This window comes from Haliotis asinina, chromosome 14 (genome assembly GCF_037392515.1).
Source record: "Haliotis asinina isolate JCU_RB_2024 chromosome 14, JCU_Hal_asi_v2, whole genome shotgun sequence".
Lineage (NCBI taxonomy): Eukaryota > Metazoa > Mollusca > Gastropoda > Lepetellida > Haliotidae > Haliotis > Haliotis asinina.
The window spans coordinates 46,280,923-46,292,443 of NC_090293.1; the positions used below are offsets into that span (position 1 = coordinate 46,280,923).

The 11,521-nt window shown below is 39.3% G+C and overlaps 1 protein-coding gene across 1 annotated transcript; it reads left to right on the forward strand.

Annotated features, from left to right (window-relative positions):
• The first annotated feature begins 451 nt into the window (after nt 1–451).
• On the forward strand, nt 452–7,644 carry LOC137260828 (protein kinase C and casein kinase substrate in neurons protein 2-like). The gene is made up of 12 exons (XM_067798389.1): nt 452–540; nt 1,560–1,675; nt 1,960–2,095; nt 2,839–2,950; nt 3,449–3,649; nt 3,799–3,911; nt 4,230–4,353; nt 4,540–4,622; nt 5,142–5,218; nt 6,361–6,525; nt 6,989–7,156; nt 7,451–7,644. The coding sequence occupies exons 1-12, from the start codon at nt 452–454 to the stop codon at nt 7,642–7,644; spliced, it is 1,578 nt and encodes a 525-aa protein (XP_067654490.1).
• Nucleotides 7,645–11,521: the final 3,877 nt, after the last annotated feature.

Consider the following 11,521-nt stretch of genomic DNA (forward strand, 5'->3'; position numbering starts at 1 on the left):
AGGGTCCGTATTTAGGCGTAAACATGTAAATAATCACATGTACCTTGGTACGAATGAAAGCAAACTTCTTTGGTCGACGCCATCTTGCATTCTGCTTGAAGGGAAGTAACTCTCATCGCTACATTTTCGTCGTAAGGAGCCCACAGGATTATCTCCCATAGATCGTTTTCCTGTTTCACAAACAGATCTACAAATGTTGAACTTGAAACATCAGAACAATGTTATACCAACGGGATCTAGACTTCTACCTCAGGTCTCTCACCGATCATACGGAAACGGCGTCGTTTCTTCGGCCACTGTGGTTCCATTTATGCCGCAAGGGCTCTTGGGATAGTGTTAGCTATTCCAATCAAACTGTGTATCGGTAGTGGCGTTCCCTAGCGACGGCATTCTGTTCCCCAGGGGCGGCCATGGAAGGATCAAGATAGTCACACTGGCGGAAAAATCAAACATGGCGGAGACAGACCCACACTTAGAAGCACCCAAATGGTGTCAGGCGGCGACACCAGCTGCGCTTAAACGCTTTTCACGCGGATCTGCGTGAGTATAAGTATATTTTTGTATGTTTCCACCCGTTTAAATGTTTACAAAGTGAGCCATGACTTCTGTCCAACTGTCAGCTAGTTAAGACGATAGGAATCTGAAGTTTCCTGTGTGAGTTAAGATGGAAACATGTAAATTGATGTATTGTTGCTCAATTCGCAATCGAAACATCATATTCTTGTGTGAAGACAACCTCTTTGATGAACCTACACCCAAAATGTGGACAAACATTGTTTTTATTTTAGATAAACGACAATATTGTCCCTTCAACAGAGAATTTCTAAATCATTGTAGGACCGTCTCAACAGTTAAGTGAAGCTGTACATAAATGTGTAATTCAAAGAAGCGCCCATAAAATATCACGCATACTGAATAATTGCCTCTGGTTCTTGTGCAGTGTGTCAGAACTAATTCAATTTTACGTTTAACTATGCGTGTCATTTATGAAAAATCTTAGGCAAACAAACAAACACACCTTTAAATTAACCCATTAACAGGCACACCCCCTCCCCGAAACAAAACTACCCCTCCCAAACAAAAACCAAAACAGTTATCTGTAGTGAACTTGAAACCAGCGACAAAAATGAACAAAACACACACAACAACCAAGAAACAAAACAAAGAAAAAAAACAACAATTTGGTTTGGTGGTCAAATCAACAAACTGGAATGTGAACAGATGGTGAGAGGATAAAATAACTCCCAGAAGTGCAAGAGACCAAATATGCCCAGCACCAATTTAATCCCTGCATGGCTGTGGTAGACCGAATGTTGAAAGATTTGTCTGAAGAATAACATGATGTTATTGTATTATAGCATACTTCTCTCAAGTGTTTTAGGTTGGCTGTAAAAGTATTTTCATGCTTGATTTCTAGTGTTTAAAATTCCTTGTATCAAAGTCTGTAAAGGACATTACCATTATACAGTCTTTGAATCAAAGTGTTTTTGAAGTAATTTCCAATGCTTGCAACAAGTTTATGGGTTCTGCTATTTCATGTTTCAAGTTCTCCTTTTCAGTTCAGTGATAACACTTCAAAACCTGCTCACAGACAGTGCTAAACTGGAGAGAAGAATCTGCAAAATATACAAGGACTTCCGAACGAAATGGCAAGAGAGTGTGATGACCCAAATTGGTAGGTTTGAAAAGACAAAAAATCATATATCTTTGTATCCAAAATATGTATAACATAAAAAAAAGCCATAGAAATACCAATCCCATTGACATAGATCACTGACTTTTAACCAGGTATAATCTATCACAAGAATCAGTGTAATTATTTCTGTGTACATACATGTAGGTTCTTGACGTAAGAATCGAAATCTGTCTGTGATGACTTTATGGTTTGAGCCATAAGTCTCATTCAGATGCAGCAGAATGTGCTCAAGTGAGCCTATAATTGTTTGTTTCTGTGTACAGGTAGCAACTTAGCATATGACCAGGTCAAAGCTGTCATGAATATCTGGATGGAATCTGTAAGGCAGAAGGAGAATCTGCATGCTAAATGGCTTGAAGCCATGTATGCTTCAGAAGGCCCAATTGAGCGCCTCCATGAGTAAGTACTGACTCAGATAGAAATGAATTTACATACTCATTTGGGAGAGAGTAAGCATCGCTGCTAAACAGTGCTTATGACAAGAGCTGACCGAAGTATAAATCACATCACTGCTATTTATCTGATATATATGTGTGACATCCCCATAATCTTTGTGTGATTGACCTTTGATTGTACTCTCAGCCACAGGTTTGCGTTGGAGCCAGTACTTCATAATTCATAGTCCTCTGTCACACAACTGGATTTTGCTGATTGGCATAAAACAGCATTCAGTCTGAATACCATTTGTGCTGAATACTGATATCCCTGTAGAGTCGGTAGCATGAAAAAGAGCATTTCAGTTTATAGTCACAGTTGTCAAGGTCAAATTGATTTTAGTCAAATGAAACAAGTATTTAGTATTGTGTTTCTCTGATTACTGTTTTTTCTATGCTTAGTGATCTATCTGTTTCTTTGAATATGTTCATATTGTCACTGATAATGCCTCGTTGTTGATTGGCAGAGAATCATAATGTCGTGTTCAAACAAATTTAGAAAATTGTGACTTGAGATATTTTTGGTTTTGTGTTCACTGTTAATTGCTACGATTGGCTATGATCAAAATTAAATCTGAAAAACAAAAGTGTTCATGGTTATACGTTCTGTTTAAAACTTGAGAAAAAGAGTTACATTTCTTTTGCAGTTCAGTATATTTTCAATAATTAACAATGGGTTTGTGATATTTTCTAATTCTGGCTTCTTAGGTATATCCACTCAAGAAGTGTCAATGCATCCAAGGAGGCCATACAGTCAACGTATGTGAAGGCAAGGAAAACACAGATGAAGCTAGAGAAGCAGATTGACCAGCTGAAAGATGTGAGTGGTTATAAACAGACAGCATCGGCATCAGTTTCAGTAGATATTTTGTCATAAAATATCAACTATTGTTCCCACATACATTTATTACTTGAATAATTTCTAACTGAAACCCACATACAATAACACTTGGCCAATTGGCTGCTTGATGTTGCAGTTCCTCCAATGTTTCATTGAATGCATATGTTTTTTAAATGTGGTCTTCAGGCACCCAGTCTTCCCTTACATGTTTAACAGCAATGGTGTTCAAAATGTTGACTCCTGACACCGAAGATCTGGGTTCAATTCCCCACATGGGTACTGCATTTCTGGTATCCCACATGGTGATATTTCTGGAATATTGCTAAAGGTGGTGTAAAACCATACCCGCTGACTGTTTTATAACCATACACCACTGATCACTGATGGATGACAATGATGTGTTGTGGTCTGTCAGTACAACAAGCCATGACAACATCACTAGCCTGTCTGTGGACTTATTCCTCCATGCTATTCCAGGAGTTCTACCAGACAAAGGACAAGGCAAATGACTTCAAGCCACAGCTGGATGAAGCCTACAGAGGGAGGGAGGACAATCCCACAAAGTTCCAGGTTCTCTTGGGACACTGGCAGAAACTAGAGGCTGAAGCTGCAGGGGCCAAGACAATCTACAAAGACAAGCTCCATCAGGAAAAATCCACTCGAATGACTTTCATTGAGGTATTGATATGGATGAAGAACAGTTACATTGCATTGTCATGGTACATGTGAGAAGTTAGCCACATTTTGCTTTAATGGAGACTTAGTCTTTTTGTTTTTGAGAATGTTTACAAGTCTGACAGAATCATGACGAATATTTGTTATTTCAGGAAATGAAGAAATTCCAGAATGATTCTGATGCCTTTGAGATGACTCGTCTTGAAAACCTAAAGACTGTATTAGGTATGATGTTGAAGAGCAACAAAAATGTAGAGTTTCAAAGGTGAGTCTTGAAATATTTACCTAAGATATAAATTGAGACTGGCTTTGATAGTTTTATAAAGTTGTTCACAAAAATCCTTTTGAAAGCATGTGAAATCTTTTTGAAATCTTGGAAGCAGTCTGTGAGTGTCCAGTTTGTACCAACTGTTAAGGTGCTGTTAATATTTAGGGAGAGGCCACTTGGTGTTCAGGGATGGATGGAATATTTGAAAGGGGACTACCCCTACCACTTTAGCAAATGGCCAGTACTTTAATATTTTACAACTCTGGGTATGTTGAGATATACTGTATAAAGTGCGACTTGTATTCCTCACTTCAGGAAAGAGAAACTGAAGGCAATATTTGAAGAAGGTATCTCCGAGCTTGAGAAGCTTGACATTCAGCGAGAAATTGGTTTCTTCAACCAGTTCTATGTGTATGAGCATAAGTTTCCCCAAGAAGAGGTGAGTTTAGCAGTTCATTTCAGCTTAAATGTTAAAATATTTCTTCAGTAACACAATGTTGGAAGTCTTGAATTTGTTACAATGTATCGATGCAACAGTGATAGTACATATTTGGCGACACATCAATATTGCGATGTATGCTGGTATCCCCAGTCTGTGTTGTAAACCTATGCTCTATCGACACAGTTTCACCCATCAGAAGTCAAGGAACAAAAGGAAGTAAACAAACAAAGATCAAGTGGGACAACAGAGGAGAAGTCAGACCTGGAGTCCCCTGGGAGGTGGGCCACAACAAGACAGTCCCTGGTGTCAGATGTTGTGTAAGTCATCTCAGGTTGTCTTTAGTGATGATCAGTCCCATCTGACGTCTGGCAGTAGTTGTGTATTGCATAGTGAATCAGTTTGTGTATACATTTAGCTAGGAATAAGTTTGCTGTGTCTTCTGAACATACTGTACGAGATTTTGTTTTTGAGGGTTCCTAGATTAAGATGCATTTTGTAGAAAGTGCGAAAGATTTCATGAATCTGTCATTTGTATCTGGGACTCCTTTCACATAGCACTAAGATGACTGTATGTTACTAAGGTGGCCTTAGTGAAATGTTAAAGAAGGGGACTTAAGGTTAACCTATTAAAGGTTGCTGAAAGGAGCCCTGATTTGCAATGGTACGTGGAAGAGAAACTACTGTATCATGTGGTAATTCTTTGATAGATACATTGTGACAATATCATCCATGTTGTTGATGTCACTGAGGTCTATGACTGATTTGGTGATGTATGTGTTTTACAGTCAAAACTTGTCTGCCAGAGACAACACAGCTGTGTTTGTTCAGACCAGAGTATCCTCAGATGATGATGACAATGAGGGTGGGTACCACAGATTTAAGTAAAGACTAGTAGATTATGTGTGTCCTTGTACATGACAGGCAGTACCACAGGCTTAAGTAAAGACTAGTAGATTATGTGTGTCCTTGTACATGACAGGCAGTACCACAGGCTTAAGTAAAGACTAGTAGATTATGTGTGTCCTTGTACATGACAGGCAGTACCACAGACTTAAGTAAAGACTAGTAGATTATGTGTGTCCTTGTACATGACAGGCAGTACCACAGACTTAAGTAAAGACTAGTAGATTATGTGTGTCCTTGTACATGGCAGGCAGTACCACAGGCTTAAGTAAAGACTAGTAGATTATGTGTGTCCTTGTACATGACAGGCAGTACCACAGACTTAAGTAAAGACTAGTAGATTATGCATGTGCTTGTACACGACAGGCAGTACAACAGACTTAAGTAAAACCTAGTGGATTTTGTGTGCCCTTGTACATGACAGGCAGTACCACAGACTTAAGTAAAGACTAGTAGATTATGCATGTCCTTGTATGTGACAGGCAGTACCAAAGACTTAAGTAAAACCTAGTAGATTTTGTGTGCCCTTGTACATGACAGGCAGTACCACAGACTTAAGTAAAGACTAGTAGATTATGTGTGTCCTTGTACATGACAGGCAGTACAACAGACTTAAGTAAAGACTAGTAGATTATGTGTGTCCTTGTACATGACAGGCAGAACCACAGACTTAAGTAAAGACTAGTAGATTATGTGTGCCCTTGTACATGACAGGCAGTACAACAGACTTAAGTAAAGACTAGTAGATTATGTGTGTCCTTGTACATGACAGGCAGTACCACAGGCTTAAGTAAAGACTAGTAGATTATGCATGTCCTTGTACGTGACAGGCAGTACAATAGGCAAGTCCGTGAACATAACCAGGTTGATTTAAGTAGATGAAACCTACATGCATCTGGTGCACCCTCAGGTTTTAATGTTGCACCATGACAAAATATATGTTCACCTGCTCAATATAAATGTCATACTAGGTGAATACAAGGTCTTAAAGTATTTTAGCAAAACATCTTTAAAAAGTAAGATGACAAGGTATTGGAAGACATTACATTTTCAACAGGAGGGTTTTACCCACGGTCTGAATGGAATTTATGTTATCTTTAGACTCATGGGAGCATTCCCGTCCCATAAAACTCACTACCCCAAGGCTGGTGACTGCATACCGCCAACCAGATGTTGAGATTCCCAACGCTGTGATGGAGACAACACCACACACAGCTCCTGTCGTCACAGAGACCATAGTGGAAAATTTCAAGGGCCTGAGTGACTGTAAGTATTCTATCTTGTCCTTATCTGGAAGTTCAGAGTTCAGACTTACTGAATGTCAACATATTTCAGTTATTAAATGAAAAACCAGCAGTGACTAAGACAATTCTTCTTCCTACTACTAATGCAAGAAGTGTGAGCTTCAGGATGAATAGCGAAAGGAGAGGCGCGAAAGGAGAATCTGGTTATACATTGTCCTGATCAGATGAGAATATTGAGGGTATAGATCATTGTACGGATCTTTTGTGAATTGATCAGTGAATGACAGCGTTAGACTGTTAGTGATCCAGTTCCTGGGAGACATGTTCCCTTCAATATCTTGCAGCATTGTTTAACATGTGGACTTGTTTACTATGACTTAAGACTTCTAATTTGTGAATGATAGTTTGTGTTTAGTTGTATATGGAAAGTGACATTTACAAGAAGTGAACACAATCAGGATGGAAAGTATCGATTCCCCTTTCAGCGGACTCTGACTCTTATGCTGACACCCAGAAAGTGCATCCATCACTTCCAGTGCCCCCGTCTGCAGACCCCAACTATGTCTTGAAGCCAGCAACAACCAAGAAGGTCAAAGTGTATGCTGTGAAGGACTTCACTGCACGCTCAGAGGATGAACTCACATTCAAAGCAGGTATGTTGACAGGCATAACAGTATTCATTACCATAATTATACTTGACTGTGTTATACAAGTTCATTCTATTAAGAAGTATAAGACACTGAGTAAAATATACAGCGAGGCAGTAAAGATTGGTATTTGAAGCTCTATTTTCATATTTAACGAAAGGTGATGACATCAGTGATTAAGAATCTGCAAATAATGAGCATGTGAAGTACTGTAGATGATTACATTGGTGCTGCCAAAGGCTCTTTGGACTTCAGGCTTTATAACAGGGACTACACCTGTCCTTGTTTTGGATTTTGTAGGACAAAAGATTTACATCACTGACCACGAATCTGCTCCTGATGGCCGCGCATATGGCTACATTAAGAAGGGGAAAATGAAGAAGAAGAAGAAATATGGCTTCTTTCCTGTACAGCTGATCTCTACAGCTAAGATGAAGGACAAAGAATCCTTCCTGAAGAAGAAATTCTCCAAGAAGGGTTCTGATGGAAAGTAAGAAATTTTAGATGTGCTGACTGATGGTTTTCCCTAACGGACCTGGCTATGAACTCGACAATGATTTGGAAAAGTGAACTGGTCTTTTTTATTTGTTTTGACATGGATATATTGTTTACTGTTCTTACTGGGACACTTATTCGATCTGTGATAGTTCTTTGATATTATTTAGTGATATATGTATATTTGATTCCATTCAGAGATGATTTTTATGTGATTTACTAATGGTCTGTTTTGGATTAGAGTAGGCGATAATTTTTATGATGCAAATTGATTTTCTGAGTGTCAGTGGTCAGTCATAATATATTTTGCCAACTACATGTGTGTATAGTTGATATAATCAGTGAAATTTGAATTTGAAAGATACATATGACACAGAACATGATATTATCTAAATGATAGATTTAAATTTTGGAAGTTGAATACTGGCAACATTTGATATGGTGCAAATTGATTGTGTGATTAACAAAACTGCAGTCATCTCAATCCTCTTTGTCAATATATTGTGACCAATATATATGCATATACTAGTATACCTGTGATATATGGGTCAGTGCATTCTATTTAAACTGAGATATTGTTGAAACTAAATGCTTCAGTTAAGAATTATTCCAAGTTGATAAACTCATAATCTGTGATATTTCTTTGATAGTATATAGTGGTATTCGTATATTTGATAGCATTTAAGGATGACATTTATGTGATTTACTGATGGACTGTTTGGATCAGAGTAGGCAATAATTTTTTTATGCAAATCAATTTTGTGATTGTCGATCAATTCGATTTTTGTTTCAACGCTCAGTCATAAAGAATGACCAGAGGGAATCAATATATTAGGCATACATTGTGTTATGTATCCATGACATAATTCGCGAAGACTAAATTTCAAAGATACACAACATTTATTTTCAAAACTGATCAATTGTTTTTTTCAATGACCTGAAGTTGAACTCTGGCAATATTTTTGTGATGCAAATTGATAATGTGATTAACAAGGTCCAATCATCTCAATCTTCTTTATCAATATATTGTGATCAATATATATGCATATACTACGATGCCTGTTAGTGGGTTTACATGTGACAGTACATTCTATTTAAAATGATGTATTTTATTTTGCAATGGGCACCTTAAAGCATAAGTGGGGAATTATACAAAAGATGATAAATTTGGTGTCTTTTATAGTTGCAGCTTTGTAGTCTGGTGTATTTCAAAGTTAGAATTTATACCTGAATTTCAAATTCAATAACTGTTTTAGATTATGAAACTGAATACAATACTATTCAGTACAATGTAACTAAAATTTCAAAGCATTCATCATTATTTCTGATGTTGTTCACAAACTCGCCATCAAGTAAGAACCTGTAGAGAAGAAATATTCACTCAAATCCAGCTAAAACAACAAAAGGGAGACTTGCCCAGGAAATATCTGTGGTGGGAAGCAATGTACCTCCAATCAGAGTAGGGCCAACAACCTGATAATATCTGTGATGGGAAGCAATGTACTTCCAATCAGAGTAGGGCCAACAACCTGAATATACATGTGATGGGAAGCAATGTACCTCTAATCAGAGTAGGACCAACAACCTGAGAATATCTGTGATGGGAACCAATGTACCTCCAGTCCGAGTAGGGCCAACAACCTGAAAATATCTGTGATGGGATGCTGTGTACCTCCAATCAGAGTAGGGCCAACAACCTGATAATATCTGTGATGGGAAGCAATGTACCTCCAATCAGAGTAGGGTAAAAAACCTGATTACATCTGTGATGGGAAGCAATGTACCTCCAGTCCGAGTAGGGCCAACAACCTGAAAATATCTGTGGTGGGATGTTGTGTACCTCCAGTCAGAGTAGGGCCAACAACCTGAAAATACATGTGATGGGAAGCAATGTACCTGCAATGAGAGTAGGGCCAACAGCTTGAAAATATCTGTGATGGGAAGCAATGTACCTCCAATACGAGTAGGGCCAACAACATGAAAATACATGTGATGGGAAGCAATGTACCTCCAATCAGAGTAGGGTCAACAACTTGATAATATCTGTGATGGGATGCTGTGTACCTCCAATCAGAGTAGGGCCAACAACCTGATAATATCTGTGATGGGAAGCAATGTACCTCCAATAAGAGTAGGGCCAACAACCTGAATATACATGTGATGGGAAGCAATGTACCTCTAATCAGAGTAGGACCAACAACCTGAGAATATCTGTGATGGGAACCAATGTACCTCCAGTCCGAGTAGGGCCAACAACCTGAAAACATCTGTGATGGAATGCTGTGTACCTCCATCAGAGTAGAGCCAACAACCTGAAAATATCTGTCCTGTGAAGCAATGTACCAGCAATCAGAGAAAGGCGAACAACCTAAAAATACATGTGATGGGAAGCAATGTACCTCCAATCAGAGTAGGGCCAAGAACCTGAAAATATCTGTGGTGGGATGCTGTGTACCTCCAATCAGAGTAGGGCCAACAACCTGAAAATTTCTGTGGTGGGAAGCAATGTACCTCTAGTCAGAGTAGGGCCAACAACCTGAAAATATCTGTGGTGGGAAGCAATGTAGGTGCAGTCCGAGTAGGGTGAAAAACCTGATAATATCTATTGTAGGAAGCAATGTACCTCCAATCAGAGTAGGGCCAACAACCTGAAAATATGTGTGATGGGAAACAGTGTACCTCCAATTAGAGTAGGGCCAACAACCTGATAACATCTATCTGTGGAAAGGAATGTACCTTCAGTCCAAGTAGGGCCAAAAACCTGAAAATATCTGTGATGGGAAGCAATGTACCACCAGTCAGAGCAGGGCCAACAACCTGAAAATACATGTGATGGGAAGCAATGTACCTCCAATCAGAGTAAGGCCAACAACCTGAAAATACCTGTGATGGGAAGCAATGTACCTGCAATCAGAGTAGGGCCAACAACCTGAAAATATCTGCGATGGGAAGCAGTGTACCTCCAGTCCGAGGAGGGTGAACATCCTTAGAATATGTGTGATGGGAAGGAATGTACCTCCAATACGAGTAGGGCCAACAACCTGAAAATATCTGTGATGGGATGCTGTGTACCTCCAATCAGAGTAGGACCAACAACCTGAAAGTATCTGTGCTGTGAAGCAATGTACCAGCAATCAGAGAAAGGCGAACAACCTAAAAATACATGTGATGGGAAGCAATGTACCTCTAATCAGAGTAGGGCCAACAACCTGAAAATATCTGTGTTGGGAAGCAATGTACCTCTAATCAGAGTAGGGCCAACAACCTGAAAATATCTGTGATGGGAAGCAATGTAGCTGCAGTCCGAGTAGGGCCAAACAAAAACCTGAAAATATCTATTGTAGGAAGCAATGTACCTCCAATCAGAGTAGGGCCAAAAACCTGAAAATATCTGCGACGGGATGCAATGTACCTTCAATCTGAGTAGGACCAACAACCTGAAAACATCTGTGATGGGAGGCAATGTACCTCTAATCAGAGCAGGGCCAACAACCTGAAAATATGTGTGATGGGAAACAATGTACCTCCAATCTGAGTAGGGTAAGAAACCTGAAAATATCTGTGATGGGAAGCAATGTACCTCCAATCCGAGTATGGCCAACAACCTGAAAATACATGTGATGGGAAGCAATGTACCTGCAATGAGAGTAAGGTCAACAACTTGATAATATCTGTGATGGGAAGCAGTGTACCTCCAGTCCGAGTAGAGCCAACAACCTGAAAATACATGTGATGGGAAGCAATGTACCTCCAGTCCGAGTAGGGCCAACAACCTGAAAATATCTGTGGTGGGATGCTGTGTACCTCCAATCAGAGTAGGGCCAACAACCTGAATATACATGTGATGGGAAGCAATGTACCTCTAATCAGAGTAGG

Bases quoted from the DNA above. Each gene is read 5' to 3' on its own strand.
- LOC137260828 (XM_067798389.1), top strand. From the start codon at position 452: ATGGCGGAGACAGACCCACACTTAGAAGCACCCAAATGGTGTCAGGCG. The intron at 3,912-4,229 runs GTGAGTCTTGAA...TCCTCACTTCAG, and splicing joins AAAAATGTAGAGTTTCAAAG to GAAAGAGAAACTGAAGGCAA. The intron at 4,354-4,539 runs GTGAGTTTAGCA...CTATCGACACAG, and splicing joins ATAAGTTTCCCCAAGAAGAG to TTTCACCCATCAGAAGTCAA.